We start from the raw sequence: 21,076 nt of genomic DNA, 5'->3' as shown, positions 1-21,076 counted from the left end.
GCAAAGATGGTGCCGGGTTCGAAGGTGTGTAACAGGTGTTGAATAACGGGGACAGGGTAGGCGCTGGCCTGTAGATAACGATTGAGGGTGGTCTTATAGTCTGTGCAGATTCTTAAACTGCCATCCTTCTTGAGTGGGGTGACTATGGGGGTCTCCCACTTGGCAAAGTCAGTTGGTTCTAACACCCCTTGCTTAAGTAACTTATCTAATTCTAAGTCCAACTTTGGATGGATGGCGAAAGGTACTCTGCGTGGCTTAAGGCGAAGAGGGATAGCCTGGGGGTCCACAGAGAAGGAGATGGGGGTGCCAGAATAACAACCCAGCTCGCTGCTAAAAACATCAGAGTAATCTGAGAATAGGGCTTCTACGTCAGAAGTTGAGACAGCATGGATCCCAGTTACACTAAGGCCGAGGGAGGGGAACCAATCTAGCCCCAACAGACTGGGGAGGGCACCATTAACAACCACCAAAGGCAAATGGCCTTTAAAGGCTTGGAATTGAACTAAAAACTTGCCTTTCCCGAGGACAGGGATGTTCTTGCCCTGGTAGTCCCATAGTGTCAGGTGGCATCTCTGCAGCTTCTTCTTCGCAAATCTGGGATGAATCTTCTTTAGGGTTTCCCAGGAGATGATTGAAAGTGCAGATCCCGTGTCTACTTCCATCCTGCAGGGCTTGCCTTCTAAAGAAACAGAAATACTGATTTTATTAGGAGTCTGGGAAGTTTGGTTAGCGTGGTAGCAGGTATAGCAATCCTCCACTCGCCTTTGAAAATTGGTAAGTGGTGGAGGTCTTTGAGGAAAGGTTCACCCTGCTTGGCAGATTCTAGTGAGGTGGCCTTTCTTTTGACAATTCAGGCAGATGGCGTTCTTAAACCTGCAGGTTGCCCTAGAGTGGGAGCCCCCGCAAGCTAGGCAAATGGGAGGTTGCTTGGGGGCGAAGTTGTTTCTCTGCCCTGCTCCTACCTGTGAAGGCTTTTGTTGCTTAAGGCGGTTAATGTCTGTTGCGTCTATGGGGTCTTCTTCAATGAAAACTTCCTCTGAATGGATGGTGGAACTGCTGGGTTTTACAGGAGTTCCTTGAATTTCAGCTGCTGATTGGGCAGAGAGCTCAGCAGCTTGGGCTTCCTCCACGGCTAAGGCTAGGTTTAAGTCCTTTTTTGCTAGCAAACGTCTTTGAAGTCTAAGGTCTCTAACCCCACAGACGATCTGGTCTAGTAACAAGTCTTCTAGGTAGTCTCTGAAACCACACTGTAAGGCAGCTGTCCTCAGAGCTGCCACATACTCATTAATTGACTCTCCCTCAGCCTGTTTTCTGGTTTGGAAAGCATATCTCCTGGCTATTTGGGATGGCTTAGGTGAGTAGTGGTTGGAGAGGATCTCTTGTAGTTCATCCCACGGAATGCTCCTGATAGCGTGAGGGGCGACTAGTGCTGTAGCGGTGTCAAAAACCGCAGCCCCACAGTAGCTGAGGAAGTAGGATTTTTTCCTGTGCTCAGCAGCATCTGCTAAGCCGATGGCATCGAGGAAGTAGCTGAAACGATTTTTGTATGAGTCCCACGTTTCCTCGGCTGGCTTGAATGGTGGGAATGTCGGATTGGCATTCATTTTGGAAACGGCAGGGCTCGTCCCTTCAGTCTTGATTCAAAATTCGCACTCTTAGAAGAGCGCTTGTGGCTGCGCTATCCGGCGGTGTCTGTCTCTCCGGCTACGGAGGCTTTTTGAATTTCACGCCCTTTGTGAGCGCCGGTGGCTGCGGCTTCAGCGCCCGTGACTTCGCTCTAGTGACTACAGCTCAAAACCCGGGGGCTTTTGAATTTCGCGCTCTTTGTGAGCATCGGTGGCTTCAGCTCTTCGGAATCGCACTACTGGTAGCCTCTAATCCCACCCTCGTCGCCAGTGTTATAGTGCGGCGGAGGAACGAGGCTAAACCAGAGTGCAATGTAAAAGGCTTTATTGCAATGAATAAAGGGTTGCCGCATCTGCCTTCTCACTAGACAGACTAGCTGGCGGCAACGGAGCTGGCACTGCTCGACAGCCGTCTTTTATAGCCGGCTGTCAAACGGTGCCAGCCAATGGTAGCAGCTGGTGCTCCCGCTCAAACAGCGGACCTGGTTGGGGACTCCAACCAGTTCCAAAGACATAACATCTAGTCTGAAGAAGAAAAGGATTAAGGCTGACACGATAGCAGTCTTCTTTAAATGAGGATGTTCAATTTCTAAAGATGAAAATATGCTCTTAGGCCCAGCAGAATACTTATTTATTTTTCATATTTCATATCTCAATTGCCCATTTCCTCCAGTTAGTTAAAGATGTTGAGACTCTGGAAGGAGTGCAGAGAAGAGCAATAAAGATGATTAGGGAAATGGAGGATAAAATATATGAAGAATGGTTGCAGGAATTGGGCATGTTTAATGAAAAGAAGGACTGGGGGAACTTGGTAGCAGTGTTCCTGTTGTAGTTGAGCAATGAGAGGCTGAACCAGGGCATGGATGCAACAATACTTTATTTAGGAAATAAAGGACTGAACGTGCTTGCCAAGCCTGGGACTGGCTCGCAGCGAACAGCGACTGGTCGAACCCCGCAGCCTGCTTTTATAGCCGGCTGCTGGGGGAAACCAGCCAATGGGGGACAGCAAACGCCCCCACAGCGTGAGCGGACCTGAGTGGGAACTCTTGCAAGTTCCAGGGACATAACACCCCTTCCCCCCAGATGCGAACACGCATAGTCATTTAAATAGGCGGGTTGTCTGTGCTGGCGCCCTGAACGGCGCAATTCAGGTGGGTTGTCAAGTAACTCGGAGTCTGTGGTGGCAGGTTGGACCGGTGGGACATCGCGAACTTGCTCATCGGTCTTCGTTGGCTCGGGAGTCGTAGGGCTGGTCGACGGAGATGCGTCTTCGTCTGTTGATTCGGGTTGGTTGGTCGTAAGACGGTCACGGTCCACGTCTGGACTCCCCGGCTCGGCTGGAGGTGGTGTCGGGTCACCGGTGCTGGCGTTGATGTGTGGTTGATGCAATGGTCTTGGACTGATCTGCGCCCAAGAGTCAGCATTGGTGTAGGTACCGTGGCGCCTCCGTAGCTGGTCCAGGTGCCTTTTCCAGATACGCCCATCCTCCAGTCTGACTCGGTACGACCTGGGGCCGGTGATGGTCACGACCTCTCCTGGGATCCATAAGGGGTCTCCAGCGTAGTTCCTCGTGAACACAGGTTCCTGTAAGACAAAATGTCTAACCCCCGACGTTGAAGCGAGGGGGGAGTCAGGGCAGTAATTAGGGTGAAGCCTGTCCAGCACTGTTCGCAGGCGTCTACCCATCAGGAGTTCAGCCGGTGATTTATTGGTGACTGTGCATGGGGTTGAGTGCTGGCTCAGCAAGAAACGGGAGAGTCTGTGGTGCCAGTCCTCCTTGCTGAACCTTGCTAATGCTTCTTTAGTGGTCCTAACGGCTCTCTCTGCCAACCCGTTGCTGGCAGGATGAAAGGGGGCCGTGAAGATGTGGTGGATGCCCAGGTTCGCAGCGAAACAACTGAACTCGGCTGAGGCAAACTGGGGGCCATTGTCGGAAACAATAGAGTCCGGTAACCCGTGTGTTACGAACAGGCGGGTCAACACCTTGGTAACTGCTTGTGTGGTGGTCGTAGATAGTTGGGCCACATCAATCCACTTTGAGTAAGAATCCACGACCACCAAAAACATTTTGCCGTGAATCGGGCCCGCCAAGTCAATGTGGATCCTGGACCAAGGTGCGCTGGCGCTTTCCCACTTTGTGGGGGAGGCGATTGGAGGGGATGGTCGTGATTCTTGGCAGGGATGGCAAGAGCTTACCCATCTGATGATGTCATCGTCGAGGCCTGGCCACCAGACGTAGCTGCGTGCCAACGCCTTCATCCTGACGATGCCAGGGTGGCCCTCGTGTAATGCCTCCAAGACTCGGGTGCGTAGTGAGGTCGGGATGACCACCCGGGTGCCCCACAGCAAACAGCCCTGCAAACTCGACAACTCCTGTTGATGGGTCTTAAAAGGCGTGAATTTGGTTTCAATATTATTTCCCGGCCACCCCCTCCCCACCCAGTCCAGTACCTGGGCGATCGTTTTGTCTGCCTTGGATTTGGAGGCGATGTCAAGGGCAGTGATGGGAAGGTTGAGCTGGGTGACCTCAAAGATGGCGTGGACCGGGGCAGGGTCTTCAGCTGGAGCAGGCAGGGGGCAGCGGCTGAGGGCGTCTGCGTGGGATAATGTTTTCCCTGGACGATGTATGAGTTTATACGAGTACGCTGCTAGGAAAAGGGTCCACCTCGTCATCCTGGGAGACAGTACTTGGGGAGTCTGTTTGTCTCCTGCTAGGAGACCCAGGAGAGGCTTGTGATCCATGACTAGCTCGAAAAAGTGGCCAAAAAGAAATTCATGAAATTTCTTCACTGCTGTGACAGCTGCTAAAGCTTCCTTGTCGATTTGACTGTAATTGCGCTCTGTGGCAGAGAGCGTCCTGGAAAAGAAGGCGATGGGAGCCTCGGAGCCATTGGAGAGCCTGTGGCTTAACACTGCCCCAATTCCAAAAGGGGATGCGTCAGCTGCCAGTACTAATGGAAGGTTGGGGTCAAATTGAATAAGGACTGCCTCTGAAGTGAGTAGTGACTTAACTGCACGAAAAGCGGTGTCTTCCTTGTGTCCCCAGTGCCAAGATGATTTTTTATCCAAAAGTCTGTGCAGGGGTTCTGCCACTGATGCTTTGTGGGGCAGGAATGATGCGTAAAAATTCAATAATCCCAAAAAGGCCTGCAGTTCTGCTTTGGAGGTTGGTGTGGGTGCCTCGTGAATTGCCTTAACCTTGGACTCCAGGGGGTGAATGCCTGAGGCGTCAATTTTATAACCCAGAAAGTCCACCTGTCTAGTGGCAATGGCGCATTTTTCCCTTTTTAACTTGAGGCCATGCTGTCTGAACCTCTCTAGCACTGCTCGAACTCTCTGGAAGAGTTGGGGTCTGTCCCTGGCCGAGACCAAAATGTCATCGAAGTAGGGTACTACCCCAGGGAGGCCCTGCAATATCCGCTCCATAAGGGATTGGAAAATGCCTGGAGCAACACTTACGCCAAATTGGAGACGCTTGCACCGGAAGGCACCCCTGTGGGTGACAATTGTTTGAAGTTCGGCTGTTTGATTGTCAACAGGGAACTGTTGATACGCTTGAGACATGTCCAATTTGGCAAAAATGTTGCCAGGTTCAAAAGTGTGTAAAAGATGTTAGATGATGGGTACTGGGTAAGCGCTAACTTGTAAAAAGCGGTTAATTGTGGTTTTGTAATCCGAGCAAATTCTCAGGCTACCATCTTTTTTGAGGGGTGTGACAATGGGCGTCTCCCATTTGGCGAAATCTGTTGGCTCAATGACCCCTTGTTTTAATAATTTATCCAGTTCCGCATCTAATTTAGGCCGAATAGCGAATGGAACTCTATGAGGTTTCAAGCGGATTGGGACTGCTTGGGGGTCGACTGAGAATGAGATAGGGGTACCGTTATAACACCCCAGCTCATTGCTGAATACGTCTGAGTAGTCAGCGAATAAGGAGTCAGTGTCAGAGGTTGAGACCGCATGGACTCCTGTTAACCCTAGGCCGAGGTGGGGGAACCAATCAAGTCCCAAAAGTGTAGGGAGGTTGCCGCTAACTACCACTAGAGGTAGGTGGCCTTTGAAAGTTTTAAAATTAACAAGAAACTTGCCTCTGCCGATTACAGGAATGATCTTCCCCTGGTAGTCCTTCAGGCTAAGCTGGCACTTCTGGAGCCGGTTTCTGGATAGACTGGGCTGTAGTTTCTTGAGGGTGCTCCAAGAGATAATTGAGAGCGCTGGCCCCGTGTCAACCTCCATGCGGCAAGGTTTACCTTCTAATAAAATGGAGAGAGAGATTTTACTAATGGTATGGCAAGCGTACTTAGCATGGTGGCGGGTGCGACAGTTCAATACTTGCCTTTGGGGTCCAGAATGTGAAAAGGAAGGGACCCTTTGTACCGAGTTGTGAGCGGCTTGACAGACTCTGGCGATGTGCCCCTTTTTGTGGCAATTGTTGCAGGTGGCTCCCTTGAATTTGCAGGTGGTCCTTAGGTGAGATCCACCACAGGATAGGCACAGGGTGATGTGCTTGGATGGACTGATTCTTTCTTGCTTGGCTCCTACCTGCGGGTGTCTGGTGTGGGCGAGGCGGTGGATGTCGGACACATCACTGGGGTCCTCCTCGATGACCACCTCTTCAGAGTGGACGGAAACTGCAATTTGTTTGGAGACAGGACCTTGGATCTCGGTGGCTGAGTGTGCTGCCAGCTCCGCTGCCAGGGCTTCCTCGACGGTTTGAGCGAGGTTGAGGTCCTTCCTAGCGAGTAGGCGCCTTTGGAGGTGAAGATCCTTGACCCCACAGACTAGCTGATCGAGGAGCATGTCATCCAGGTAGCTCCCAAACCCACAATGGAGTGCTGCAGTCCTGAGGGCAGCCATGTACTGGTTGATAGTTTCTTTGTCTGATTGCTTCCTCATACGGAAGGTGAACCGCCTGGCAATCTGTGAAGGTCTAGGAGAATAGTGGTTAGTAAGGATTTCTAACAGTTCTGTCCAGGGGACGTTTTTTAACTCACGTGGAGCCACGAGTGCTGTGGCAGTATCAAAGACGATGGCTCCGCAGTAGATCAGGAAATATGATTTTTTTTTCGGTGCTCCCCTGCATCAGCCAGCCCTATGGCGTCGGTGTAGTGGTTAAAGCGATTCTTGTATGACTCCCATTTCTCCTCATCCGGCTTGAACGATGGGAAGACTGTGTTGGAATTCATGTTGAGAATCTAGTGGCTAGCTGCTTTGGAATCTCTCTGGGACCACAATGGAGGCAAGAAAAAAAAACTCTTGTGCCTAGGCAGGCAAGTGATTACAGCTCGGGGGCTCCGCGCCTCCCGCTCTCTCTCTCTGGGTTTGCACGCTGTAAGCAGCAACGGCTGTTTGGCAGCGCTTTGAATTTGGCACCTGCGTTGGCGTCAGTGATTTCAAAAGAACGCAGCACCGCGCTGTGTTTTGTATAGAAATTCAAACGACAGCCGTTTGAATTTCGCGCCCTTTTGTTTAGAGTGGCTGCGGCTCGCAGCGCTACACTTTCCCTGTAGCTGGCTAACAAGCGGCTACAGACGCTTTCTCACTCTCACTTGTTCGCTGACTGCTCTCTCTGGCTGCGGATCAGCGTTCGCTCTCGCTGCCTGCTGATCGTTCTCTCTGGCTGTGGATCAGTGGCTAGTGATTCAGCGGTTGCATTTTGCCTCTGGTAGCCATCCCATCCTCGTCGCCAGAGTTGTAGTTGAGCAATGAGAGGCTGAACCAGGGCATGGATGCAACAATACTTTATTTAGGAAATAAAGGACTGAACGTGCTTGCCAAGCCTGGAACTGGCTCGCAGCGAACAGCGACTGGTCGAACCCCGCAGCCTGCTTTTATAGCCGGCTGCTGGGGGAAACCAGCCAATGGGGGACAGCAAACGCCCCCGCAGCGTGAGCGGACCTGAGTGGGAACTCTTGCAAGTTCCAGGGACATAACAGTTCCAATATTTGAGGTGCTATCACAGAGAAGAGGGGGATGTACCTGAGGGCAGGTCAAGAAGTAAAGGATGGAACTTATCAAGGAGAGAATTCAAATCTAGAATTAAACAGAAATATCCTGTCAGTGAGAACAATTAATCAGTGGAATGGCTTACTTCTAGAAGTTGTGGGTGCTCTATCACTGGAAGCTTTTAAGAAGAGATTGAACTTTATTCAGGATATTATGGAGTCTCTGTTTGAGCAGGGGCTGGATTAGAAGACCTCAAATGTACCTTTCAACTCTGTTATTCTGTAATTTGATAAAAGCGCTTTGGTTTGGAGGGAACAAAGTGTTCCAAACAGAGAGAATTGCAATTGTTGTTTCAAGTTTCTGTTCCCTCAACCTTCAGCTTTTAGGAACTATAACATCCTCTCCTTAGCTAACATGTATGGGGCAGGATGATGGCCATGAAGGGTACGATAAACAATATATCGTCCTTGAAATATAAAGGCCAGAAGCAACAGGACACACAGAAGTCAGGTATAGGAAAGCAGGATAGGTTAAATTGAAACAATATATTCTCTCTCTCTCTATGTGCTGACCTCTGGCTTCTGGAAATAGACATCGACACATTTTGTCTGTGTCCTCTGTAATTCAGTGGATTCTTTCATTTCAAAATATCAGGGAAAACTGAAAGGATTCAAAGGAAACCATTTACTATCCATTCAGGCAAAGCAAAAATAATCAGGAGTCTTTGTTAATGATCGACTTTCATGGAACAGAGGTGCTGAAAATTGGATCTCTAAATATTTTAAATAACCAGTTAGGATGTCCCATTTCTCTACCAAGTAATTGCATTTTGAGCCTTCATGTCTTGCTTCTTAGCATGTTGGGTGTCTAGGGAAGATAAAGATAAATTCTTTTTCAAGCGGAGTTCAACGCTGGGTGACTTCATGTCCAGGAAGACTTGGTAACACTACGGGACTGGTTTACCCTTGCCTTGCCTTGCCTTTCTTGGGTAGTTGTGTCAAGTTTTAAGAAATTCATCTTAAAGGTAATTTATACTAGAATAGAACAGAATAGAATAGTTGGAAGGGACCTTGGAGGTCTTCTAGTCCAACCCCCTGCTTAGGCAGGAAACCCTAGACCACTTCAGACAAATGGTTATCCAACATCTTTTAAAAAACTTCCAGTGTTGGAGCATTCACAACTTCTGGAGGGAATCTCCAAATAAAATGGATTTCCCAAATTAGATTCACAATGCAGATTTGATAACATCAGAGATGCGCACAGAAGCTTTTCCCACATTAATTCCTTTAATTAATTGTATCTGTAAAATGTAACATTCCTTGGGTGAGGCCTACTGTATCATTTTACTTGGCTTCCTGGAGGTAGCTGACCTCCTCCTCCTCCTCCTCCTCCTCCTCCTCCTCCTCCTCCTCCTCCTCCTCCTCCTCCTCCTCCTCTTCCTTCTCTCAATTGTAAATTCAAAGCATATATAGTACAATTTTATTCACCTCAATTATTGTCTTGGAAACTTGTTTCTTCTTGTCTGGAGAGACCCCAACTTTAGGAAATATTTCCTCCCACACCCCCATTTTGTTTTCACAGACAGATACATTTGCAGACTTTGATACCATGACAGATCGGTTGCTGGATGAAATCATTCAACATATTCAGCTATACAATTTATCAATATCACGTATCAGGTAAAGGCCAAGAAGAAGGAAATGGGCTACAGGACTATATTAGGATCCTTTCCTTATGTGAGAAACTGTGGGGAAGCTGAGAGAAGAGTCAGAAAGCAGGAGGGAATGTTAGTTCACCCCTCCTGAATAGAAAATCCCTTACTTCATGAATGGAAAATCAATTCTGATGGGGCGAAATATGGGAAAAGACATCTTAAAGACTTTGAAGATGCCTGAACAAACTTAGCATGAAGAAACTAGAATGATATTCTGCCTGACACACAATCAAAGGAGACAGTGGGTAGAGAATTTTTAAACTATGCAAAAATAAGTATACGTTGTGTTGTTTTCATTTCTGTAGCTTCATTGGTCACTCGCTTGGTAACGTGATCATCCGATCGGTACTGACCCGGCCCAGGTTTCGTTATTACCTCAATAAGCTACACACCTTCTTGTCCCTCTCTGGACCTCACCTGGGAACGCTGTACAACAACAGTACTTTAGTTAGTACAGGTAAGAGCCCCTGAAATCATCCATGGGTAAGGACTGAAAGAAGAAATGGGTGTGGATAGAGTGAGCAGAATAATATATGATCAGCTTGATAGTAGGAGAAGGAGAAGGAGGTGGTCAGCTACCTGCAGGAAAGCCACTGTGGTTGATTTGAGAAGAAAGAGAATTCCCTTAAGTCTATTAAATAATTCATTAATTAAACAATCCTTCTTACCCCATTGGGTGGTCTGCATCTTCCCCAATCTCAGGTCTTTTACAGAGGCATGGGAGTTCAAAGTTTTTGCACAATATTTTAACTAATTCAAACTCTGCGCTCCGACATTATTTCTGAAATCTGTTGGAGCCAAGTTTCCAAACTTAGAGATCATAACTGGGACCACTCTGGCCTTTACTTTACACACATACACACACAGCTATTACAAAGAGAGCAGTGTGATGGCTCAGGGGTAAAGACGCTGGGTTTATCAGCTGGAAAGCCAGCAGTCTGAGTTTGAGACATGAGCGCCATGCCACCAAGCGAGTTCCCATCTTTGCTCCAGTTCTTGTTAACCTAGCCATTCAAAAGCATGCAAATGAGAGTAGATAAATAGGTACCACTTTGGTGGGAAGGTAACAGTGTTCCATGACATCATGCTGGCTACACTGGCCTTGAAACAGAGATAAACACTGTCCCCTATAGTCGGCAATTACTAGTGGAGTAAAATCTGCAGGGATTCCTTTTTATATTAGCCCAAGTGTCATTTTGCACATGCAAAATGCACAGTCACCCCCCCAACAGGGCAAAAACATAGATATAAAAACTGTCATAAACACTGTTTGATCTCTAATAATCATTTGTAAGTATGTGAAATGCAGAAAATCCCCATCTTCCTGAGTGCTTAATCAAAAAATTTTTTAAAATGAATCTCTCCACATTAATTGGTCTGATAGAAGAGCAGAATGGAATGGAATGGAATGGAATGGAATAGAATAGAATAGAATAGAATAGAATAGAACAGAACAGAACAGAATAGAATAGAATAGAATAGAATAGAATAGAATAGAATAGAATAGAATAGAATAGAATTCTTTGTTGGCCAAGTGAGATTGGACACACAACAAATTTGTCTTGGTGCAAATGCTCTCAGTGTACATAAAAGACAAGATACATTCATCAAGAGTCAAGAATCATAAGGTACGACACTTAATAATAGTCATAGGGTACAATAAGCAACAAGCATACTAGGAAACAGTCAATAAAAATCGTTAGGATACAAGCAACAAAGTTACAGTCACACAGTCATAAGTGGGAGGGGATGGGTGAAAGGAGATGGGAGGATTAATAGTAATAGTAATGCAGACTTAGTAAATAGCTTGACAGTGTTGAGGGAATCATTTGTTTAGCAGAGTGATGGTGTTCGGGGGAAAAACTGTCCTTGTGTCTAGTTGTTCTGCTGTCAGTGCTCTATAGTGTCATTTTGAGGGTAGGAGTTGAAACAGTTTATGTCCGGGATGTGAGGGGGTCTGTAAATATTTTCACTACCCTCTTTTTGACTTGTGCAGTATAAAAGTCCTCAATGGAAGGCAGGTTGGTAGCAATTGTTTCTTCTGTAGTCCTAATTGTCCTCTGAAGTCTGTGTCTGTCCTGTTGGGTTGCAGAACCAAACCAGACAGTTATAGAGGTACAGATGACAGACTTAATCATTCTTCTGTAGTTGTTCTTCTTGCAGATCAACTCTCTTTTTATCCTCCTCTCCCTAGGTTTGTGGCTGATGCAAAAGCTGAAGAAATCTGGCTCTCTTTTGCAGCTGACTTTCAGGGACAATGCCGATCTGCGGAAGTGTTTCCTGTACCAACTTAGCCAAAAAACAGGTGGGTTTTTTTGAGGGAGAACAGGTAAGAATGTACCATGCCTGACTCCTTAGGATAGAAAGACGCCAACTAGATGGGAAAATGATTCTTGCGTAAGAAGAACAACAGTGCTTTAAAAAAGTGAAAAAAAGTTCATGACAATTATAGAATAGAATTCTTTATTGGACAAGTGTGATTGGACACACAGGAATTTGTCTTGATGGAGATGCCCTCAATGTACATAAAACAAAAGATATGTTCATCAAGAGTCAAGAATCAGAAGGTACAACACTTAATAATAGTCATAGGGTACATGACCATTACACCATCCCCCGCGGTCACGTGATCAAAATCCAGATGCTTGGCAACTGACTCACGTTTATGACCGTTGTAGTGTCCCAGGTTCGTGTGATCCTCCTTTGTGACCTTCTGACAAGCAAAGTCAACGGGGAAGCCATATTCACTTAACAGCTGGGTTACTAACTGAACAGCTGTCATGATTCACTTAGCAACTCTGTGGCAAGAAAGCTTGTCAAAATGGGGGCAAAACTTGCTTAACAGAGGTCCCACTGAGCAACAGAAATGTTGAGCTCAATTGTGCTCGAGGACTTCCTGTATATCCCTTACTAGGTGATATTCTAAAATGATCATGCAATGGGAAGAACCTAACACCAATTGTGTTCATGGCTTTAGACGTAGGAGTTAGTTCCTTAACTTTCTAATCTGAAGAGATCTTCCAGAAATCAATCTGTCTCTTCTCTGTCTCTCTCTCTCTCCCTCTCTTTCTCTTTCTCTCCCTGTTTATCTATCTCTTTTTCTCTCTGTGTCTCTCTTTCTCTCTGTCTCTGTCTTTCTCTCTGTCTCTGTCTCTCTTTCTGTGTGTCTGTCTATGTGTGTGTGTGTGCCTCTGTGTCTCTCTTTCTCTCCCTGTCTGTTTGTCTATCTCTCTTTCTCTCTGTGTCTCTCTCTTTCTCTGTGTCTCTCTCTTTCTCTCTGTCTCTGTCTCTGTCTCTCTTTCTGTGTGTCTGTCTATGTGTGTGTGTGTGCCTCTCTGTGTCTCTCTTTCTCTCCCTGTCTGTTTGTCTATCTCTCTTTCTCTCTGTGTCTCTCTCTTTCTCTCTGTCTCTCTTTCTGTCTGTCTGTCCGTCTGTCTGTCTGTCTGTCTGTCTGTTTGTGTCTCTGTCTCTCCCTTTCTCTCCCTGTCTGTTTGTCTATCTCTTTTTCTTTCTTTCTTTCTTTCTTTCTTTCTTTCTTTCTTTCTTTCTTTCTTTCTTTCTTTCTTTCTTTCTTTCTTTCTTTCTCTCTCACTCTCATTCTCTCTCTCTCTCTCTCTCTCTTTGGCTCTCTCTTTCTCTCCCTGTTTGTCTCTCTCTCTGTCTATCTGTCTCTCTCTCTTTGTGAATGTCTCTCTCTCTCTGTGTGTGTGTGTTTCTCTTCCTGACTCTCATTCTCCCCCACTTCTCTCTCTTTCTCTCTCTTTTGCAGGTCTTCAGTATTTCAAAAATGTGGTCCTTGTTGCTTCTCCCCAGGATCGCTATGTGCCATTTCATTCTGCAAGAATAGAAATGTGTAAATCTGCCTTGAAAGACAGACATACAGGTGAGAGTCTCCTTGAGTTGAGGTACCCACCACATTCATTTCAAATTTGTAAGACTCTTTTTATCACCCGCAAACATCAGCAAGGGTTTAAGGTTAGAGTTAGGGCAGGCATTTGGCAAGCTAAGCGCATTTTTTCAAGAATAACCTCCCCTTATTCCTGAAGAGAAAAAATTTTGATCCGTGTCTGTGACCTGCTCTAATATATGATGGTGAAACATGGACACTAATCTCACAATCGATACAAAAACTACAAGTGGCCCAAAGAGGCATGGAAAGATACATGCTTGGCATAACATCACAGTGTTCATTTTGGAAAGGAAACTATCCTACCCATCCTTGTTTTTCCTTCATTTTCAGAATATGCATAGGGACCTCCCATCATACACACCCCACCCCCTCTTGAAGGATATAGAGGTTGGCTTTATGTCTTGAGCTCTAAGGCAGTCATCCCATTTGATAAATAGCTTCCATGAAAGAGGATGCTAAACAAGATGGAGTGATGACATCACCAAGTATTGAGGGCCCAATTGGCAAAGGAAAGCTCAGGACCGTATTGGTTGGAAATAGAATGGAATGGAATGGAATAGAATAGAATAACAGAATTGAAACGGACCTTGGAGGTCTTCTTGTCCAACCCCCTACCTAGGCAGGAAACCCTATACCACTTCAGACAAAGGGTTATCTAATCTGTTCTTAAAAACTTCCAGTGTTGGAGCATTTACAACTTCTGGAGGCAAGTTGTTCCACTGATTAATTGTTCTCACGGTCAGGAAATTTCTCCTTAGTTCTAGGTTGCTTCTCTCCTTGGTTAGTTTCCATCCGTTGCTTCTTGTCCTGCCTTCAGGTGCTTTGGAGGACAGCTTGACTCCCTCTTCTTTGTGGCAGCCCCTGAGACACTGCTATCATGTCTCCCCTAGTCCTTATTTTCATTAGACTAGATATACCCAATCCCAGCAACTGTTCTTCACATGTTTTAGCCTCCAGCTTCATATGTTTTAGCCTTCTCCATCTTGCAGTGGATAGACAATGACTAGAATGATGATAATGACAATCATTTTTAACTGGTCTATGGGCAAATAGCTAGTGCTTGAATTATGATTGTAATTAAGATTGAGAATTATGAGCATAAGTTGTGATGTTTGCAAAGTAGGTCATCCGGCGACCAGCCTGATTTTAGAACTTTTTTTTTTTTTGTAGCAGTCACAAAATGACTCTTGCAGTCATTAAGTGAACATCACAGTCCTTAAGCAAGCCCATTGTTTGCTATGGAGTGCTTTTGTTGAAAAGTGGAAGCACATGCCATTTTTTTTGCCCCCATGATTGCAGTCATGTGACCAGAGGATGACGCAAACAGTCATGATTATAGACTTGTTCAGAGGTGGTATTCAGCAGGTTTTGACCAGTTCTGGAGAACCGGTAGCAGAAATTTTGAGTAGTTTGGAGAACCAGAAAATCCCACCTCTGACTGGCCTCTCCCTCAATCTATTCCTTGCCTCCCGAGTCCCAGCTGATTGGCTGGTCGGCTGGGTCTTCTTTTGTTGCCCTGCATAGGAGCTGGAAAGCAGGTTAGTGGAATGGGGAGGGAATGGAGATTTTGCAGTATCCTTCCCCTGCCACGCCAACCAAGCCATGCCCACCAAGCCACACCCACAGAACTGGTAATAAAATTTATTTTGTCAAGCATGTATTAGATAAGTATAAACATGATTACAAGTACATGAAATGGATATGAATAAAAGAGAACATTAGGACAGGGATGGTAGACAGGGTGGTGTGCTTATGCACGCCCCTTACAGATATCTTAGGAAAGGGTGAAGTCAACAGTAGACAGTCTAAGGTTAAAGTTTTTTGTGGGGAAGAAACCAGAGTCAGGTAGTGTATTCCAGACATTGTCCGCTCTGTTGCTGAAGTCGTATTTTCCGCAATTGAGTTTGGTGCGGTTTACCTTGAGTTTGTATCTATTGCTTGTGTGTTGTTGTGGTTGAAGCTGAAGTAGTCATTGACTACTACATTACCTTTAGCAGGTAGATGGACTAGAAGATCTCCCAGGTTCCCTTCCAACCTTATGAGTCTATATTCTAAGATATTGTGCAACAAATGATATTGATATATATATATATTTTCTTCAATTTTCCAAGGTCCTGTTTATGCTGAGATGATCAACAACCTTCTCCAGCCCGTCGTGGGAGCTAAGGACTGCACTTTAATCCGTCACGATGTATTCCACGCCTTGCCAAACACAGCTAATACGCTGATTGGGCGAGCTGCACACATAGCCGTCCTGGATTCTGAACTGTTTCTGGAAAAATTCTTTCTCGTGGCAGGACTCAACTATTTTAAATAAAACCAGGAGCCTCAGGGGAGCACAGGAATTTTTTTTCCAAAAAACAGCAACCGTTTCTGAATCAAGGGAGTGCTATATTACCAGGAAGAGGGGAGGGAATGGCATAGGCTAATGGTGACATAGCACGCACATACTCATACCCTATTTATTTGGGGAAAGAATCAAGTGCTTCAGTTATTAAGCATTTAAAGGGCCAACTTTTGGTGCTTTTGAGAAGATGGAAACATCTCCACATTCAGTTCCTTTGTCCTTTCTCTCTTTGGTCATCCACCTTGAATAATTGGTCTTCAAATGTCGAGAGTCGGATTCCAGATCTGCCACTTTATATCTGATGGGATCAGTAATTGTTTTTTTTTTTCCTGTCTCCTTCATTAGGAAAACCTCTAAACCTAAGCCAACTTAGGTAAAACTAATGTTGATTGCAAAACAGGCTTGCTGTTTCATTTTGTAGGTTAACATATGCACATGGAAACAACCACGAAGCTCTGGTAAAATGAAAACTGAGTAAAATCTAGTTGTACATAGTTGTATAACATGGTACAGACACATGATCATGTCCTGAATTTTAGGAGTAAGGGGCCAAGAAAGAAAGAACAGAACAGAGCAGAATGGAACAACAGAGTTGGAAGGGACTTTGGAGGTCATCTAGTCCAAACCCCTGCTCAAGTGGGAAACCCTATACCATTTCAGAAAAAATGGTCATCCAATCTCTTCTTAAACACTTCCAGTGTTGGAGTACCACAATTTCTGGAGGCAAGTCATTCCACTGATTAATTATTCTAACTGTCAGGAAATTTCTCCTTAGTTCTAAGTTGCTTCTCTCCTTGATTAGTTTCCATCCATCATTTCTTGTCCTGCCTTCAGGTGCTTTGGAGAATAGCTTAACTCTCTCTTCTTTGTGGCAACCCCTCAGCTATTGGAACACTACTATCATGTCACCCCTAGACCTTTTTTCCTTTAAACTAGACAGTTTGAAGGTGTGCAGTTTCAAGCAAACTGGTCAAATACTGCAGTGTGTCCACCAATATTGTAGGTTGATAAATTTCATCTGAGATTTTTTTCCTTTTTATTTATATATATTTAATATGCAAAATACAAAGAAAAACAGAAATAAGAAATTAAAGGAAGGAAAAAGAGAAGAGAAAGTTTGAGGTACAAGGGGGAAAAGTCATTGACCACTGACTCTTTTTAGCACAATACAAGGCAAATTTTATCTGAGAATTTAAAGAATGAAGAAAATGTAGCCCCTGTTATCTAAAGGGCAGGAACTAATCTTGGAGGATACTAAAAATTGTGTCCTCATATACAAAGGCCCTTTTTAAGGCAACATGGCCTAATTCCCCCATGTGCCTTTCTTGAAAAGAGCTATTGTAGAAAAGACAGTCACAGCAAAGGGTGCTAATTGTGGAACTGGGAAAAAAAATTAAGCAAAGTGAGGCTGAATAATATTTCAATGATAAACCATCAGAAAATTCCAGAACTATAAAATAATATATACATTCCAAAAGAAGGCAACCAGGGCCATATTGCTGCAAGGAAAATAACAGAGTGATTTTCAACATATTGTCTATGTTGTTGCTGTGAATTGAGCTTGACTTAAGATAGCTTTTTCCCTTAAAAAAAAAAAAAGGACAATTATATGTTTAAGTAAACAGTGAAGATAAAGCTTGGATAGAATATATAGAAGGCTTGATTATGGCAGATAATCTTTATGGTTGTGTTCACATGATCCAAATTTGGCTGCTCAATTGTTGAAAGGAAATGTTATCCTGCTAGTAATTACTGACTTCTTGGCTTGACCAGAGTATTACTTTTGCATAAATCTAGTGAAACTGAGGTGAAGGGAGTGAAGGGTGAAGGGAGTGAAGGGAGTGAAGAGTGAGGTGAAGAAATAGTGAAGGGAGGAGAGCAAATCATGTAATCAGTTGGCCTATAAAGAATAATTGGTCCCTGTAGGAGATGTCTAAGCTGAGCCCGAAGGTGGTGTCAAATGCATCATCAGTCATAAGTTACTGCGTGCCCACAAGAGATCTAAGTCCAGCCCACTGTGAAAACCTTTCTTATCTCCCGCTAATTTCTCTTGACCATTAGTAGCTCAGATTCTTGTAGAGAGCTTAAGCTTGCAATTAATCTTTATACTCATTGAGCTGCTGACTCTCCTGATTGCTCTAGTGCTTGATAGACTCCGTGAATGCTTCAGTTCTTTGAATACTATTCTCCTCTAGAGACAAATATGCCGGACCTATGGATGGCCAACTATGTGCTATATTATGTACTGATATCACAATACAATTTTGCAAGGAGAAACTCTCATCTCACTTACAGGTAACTCTTGACTGACAATCATTTATTTAGCGATCTTTTGAAGTTACAATGGCACTAAAACAATGAAATATGACTAATTTTCAAACTAAGCTTTGCAGCATCCCCACCGTCACATGATCGAAATGTAGACATTTGGCAACTGGCATGTGTTAATGATAGTTGAGTGTGTCGGGGTCATATGATCATGTTTTTGCAATCTTCTGAAAAGCAAAGTCATCGGGGAAGCCAGGTCCATTCAACAACCGTGTTACTAATTTAACACCTGCATCGATTGACTTAACAGCTGGAAGAAGAAAGGTTGGAACAAAACTTATTTAATGAGAGTCTTGCTTAGCAGTGGAAATTTCGAGATCAATTGTGAACATAATTCAAGGAACATCTGAATTTAATCCTCTTCACTTTTTCTGAACGTGGCTATTCTCTTGATCTCATAGTCTAATATAGTGTCTTTGAACTTCTTGGATTGAGTGGAGAAAAACAGAGCTCTTTTAGTTAGACTATGTTCTCATTTACTAAAGTTTGATCTTGGCTGTTTGTGATACCCATTCATATTCTCTTGCCCTATTCATGAATTGTGCACATGATATTCACAGCACATTCCCCAATTCTACATAGAGTTATTCAGAGCATCATTCAGAGACCACAGCCTTGATAGATTCAGAAGTTTATCTTTTCATTGCATGATGTGGGATAGCAGAACACATATTTGTGTATGTACTAGACTCATGTCCATAAACTATTCGTCCAGAAAGGTGTGACAGTCCACAAAATGTGTTCTGTACTAAATCATATTCAAACTAATACACATTGCATAGTGATAATGTGTTAATATCTTCAAGTCTTTAAAAAGATGTCAGATTGTGTATCTATACCCACTCAGTATTTACTGGTCCCATTATCCTGGCCATGGATCACAGATAATTCTCTGAAATGTATGTCAGCCAACATTAGCAAAAGTAACTATTTGTAAAAGTTTCCTATTGATCCTAAATGGATCTTCTTTCTTTCCAGCCAAGAAAATCCATGGATCTCAGACATTATCTGCCAAATCCAGAAATTCCCTGTGGGTCATTTGCAGGTCTCTCTTCTTTCTTAAGCATGGATGTGGATTCCATCTTCACAAATGCTGCCACCATTGTGTTAAATGTATAGGCAATAATAATCTGGTTCTGCTGAAAATTTTCAGCAAACAGGTTTTGTTTCTTTCCCTCTAATTTTTTGTAACTGGGATGCTGTCTTTGTAAAGACTATTCTATAACCCTGTCTTACATGAAGAAATAAATATTTATGCTAATCTACTTGTACAAAAACCTTACAAGATACCTGCCTTGTACAGAAAATAAAACCTTCTAAAACTGTTGGAACACTGCTAAGACATTATATGGCCTCCTTTGAAAAGGCTTTTAAGATGTCTCTTTCTGTGTAAATATGACCTTGTTAATTTCTGTTTAGCTCAAATATTGGGGGAGCATTTATCAATGTCCTTGGATGTCTTCATCAATATCTGATTTCTCTGATTGTTTTCTCTTTCTTTCTTTTCTTCCTTCCTTCCTTTTTTTTCTTTCTTTTGTCTCTCTCTCTCTCTCTCTCTCTCTCTCTCTCTCCCCCTCCCTTCCTTCCATATATTGCAAGTTGGGGGAAATTCTATAAATAATGTGGATAACTCTTTTAAGCTTTCAAGCTGACCTGGTTACAAGTGAAGCAAATAAAACATGCTATATGTTATATTGAGTATAGGAAAATTAGAGAAATGTGGGCCCTTGTTGCTCTGTTAGCTTGGCTATTTTTTTTTTCCAGACATTTCATTACCAAACTACACAACATTATCAGTGCTAGAAGGGAGTGGGGTTTGCTCTCTTGCACTGATCGTTTTACCGAGTTTGGTAATGAAACGTCTATAAGAAAACAGCCAAGCTCAGAGAGTACCAAGGACCACACAGTTCAATCCTGAGCTATAAATATACTATTGTTAAATAGAGAAATGACAGGCAGCACCGGATCTTACTTGTGAGCAAATTGATCTGTGATTGTAGGATGACAATTCCATAGGGGTAGAATGTGGATAAACATGCATGAACGAAGTGCAAACCAGCAAGGCCTCCATTCTTCTTACAGCCTTCTAATGTATCATATGATACAGATTGGAATATATATCTCTACCTGCTACTGGTGAGGCTGTTATCCACACATGTGCAATATTTTTTCTGCCTGCAAATATCTCTGAGTTGTAAAGTACATAAGGATAGCTGTCTTTGTTGTAGAACTTTGACTTGAGACCTAGTAAGAGGTAGTACCAGGAAATCCACCATGACTCCTTAGATAGGAGAACAATATATACATCTCTTTTCCCCCGCTTTTTTTTTTTTTTTTGTCTATTTCATGTGGAATCTATGATGTTTTGCCTGACAAATGACTCTCCCAACTAACGTAGACATCTCCATGGGATCATGCCAGTGAAACTCCGTGGAATAATTGGAACAGGCTTAGAGAAAGGGCTTTTAATGGTCTAACGCAGTGTTTTTTTTTTCTCCCTCAGTCTTGGCAAGTTTAAGGCATCTGGACTTCAATACCCAGATTTCCCCCAGTTAACATGCTGGCTTGGAGAATTCTGGGAGTTGAAGTCCAGGCATCTTAAAGTTGCCAAGTCCTTGGAAAAAAACTTGTCTAAAGGACTATCTCTGAATCTTGATCACTCTTAAAGCATAAAGAGCAATTGGCCTCTCATCTATCCAAAACTGCAGGTGTAAAGGTTACAATGACACTGTGATATTTTAATGCTTAGGGTTTATTGCGATGATGATGATGATGAAAAGGATAATGACAACAACAGAATGGTTATAATGATTGGGGAATCTACCTATGACATAATCAGCAAGGGACACACTTCAGTGCCAATATGGTTCAAGTATTTTTCTACATATGCTTTATGGTGACAATTTTCGTGGCTTGTGTAGGGTGTAAAGGAAATGTCAATAAAACTATTTCCTTCCTTTTGTCTGGCAGTGCACAGTTTCTTACAGAGAGTTTCTGTATGTATTGTATAAACAGGATTTCTTTGCCTAGATGATAAATGATAGAGATAGATAGATAGATAGATAGACAGACAGACAGACAGACACAAGATAGATAGATAGATGATAAATGATAGGTAGGTAGATAGGTAGATAGATAGATAGATAGATAGATAGATAGATAGATAGATAGATAGATAGATAGATAGATAGATAGATAGATGATGA

The 21,076-nt window shown here is 43.8% G+C and overlaps 1 protein-coding gene and 1 long non-coding RNA gene across 2 annotated transcripts in view; both read left to right on the top strand.

Moving 5' to 3' along the window:
• The window catches only part of FAM135B (family with sequence similarity 135 member B), a 173,861-nt gene extending 157,670 nt beyond the window's left edge, over positions 1-16,191 (top strand). The window contains exons 16-20 of the mRNA XM_087931751.1: positions 9,153-9,250; positions 9,591-9,742; positions 11,480-11,590; positions 13,055-13,168; positions 15,307-16,191. Coding sequence (XP_087787877.1) covers positions 9,153-9,250; positions 9,591-9,742; positions 11,480-11,590; positions 13,055-13,168; positions 15,307-15,512 — 681 coding nt within the window. The 3' untranslated portion in view covers positions 15,513-16,191. The remainder of the gene's footprint in view (positions 1-9,152; positions 9,251-9,590; positions 9,743-11,479; positions 11,591-13,054; positions 13,169-15,306) is intronic.
• Positions 16,192-17,421: 1,230 nt separating this feature from the next.
• On the top strand, positions 17,422-20,832 carry LOC148126468 (uncharacterized). Its single transcript, XR_015743321.1, has 2 exons — positions 17,422-17,837; positions 18,849-20,832. It is a non-coding gene; the product is annotated as an uncharacterized LOC148126468 (long non-coding RNA).
• Positions 20,833-21,076: the final 244 nt, after the last annotated feature.

The sequence above is a fragment of the Pseudonaja textilis genome, chromosome 3, assembly GCF_049901715.1.
Source record: "Pseudonaja textilis isolate UNSWEBS1 chromosome 3, rPseTex1.2, whole genome shotgun sequence".
Lineage (NCBI taxonomy): Eukaryota > Metazoa > Chordata > Lepidosauria > Squamata > Elapidae > Pseudonaja > Pseudonaja textilis.
The sequence above is the reverse complement of the archived record's forward strand: the minus strand, read 5'-3'. Positions and strand labels throughout refer to the sequence as shown.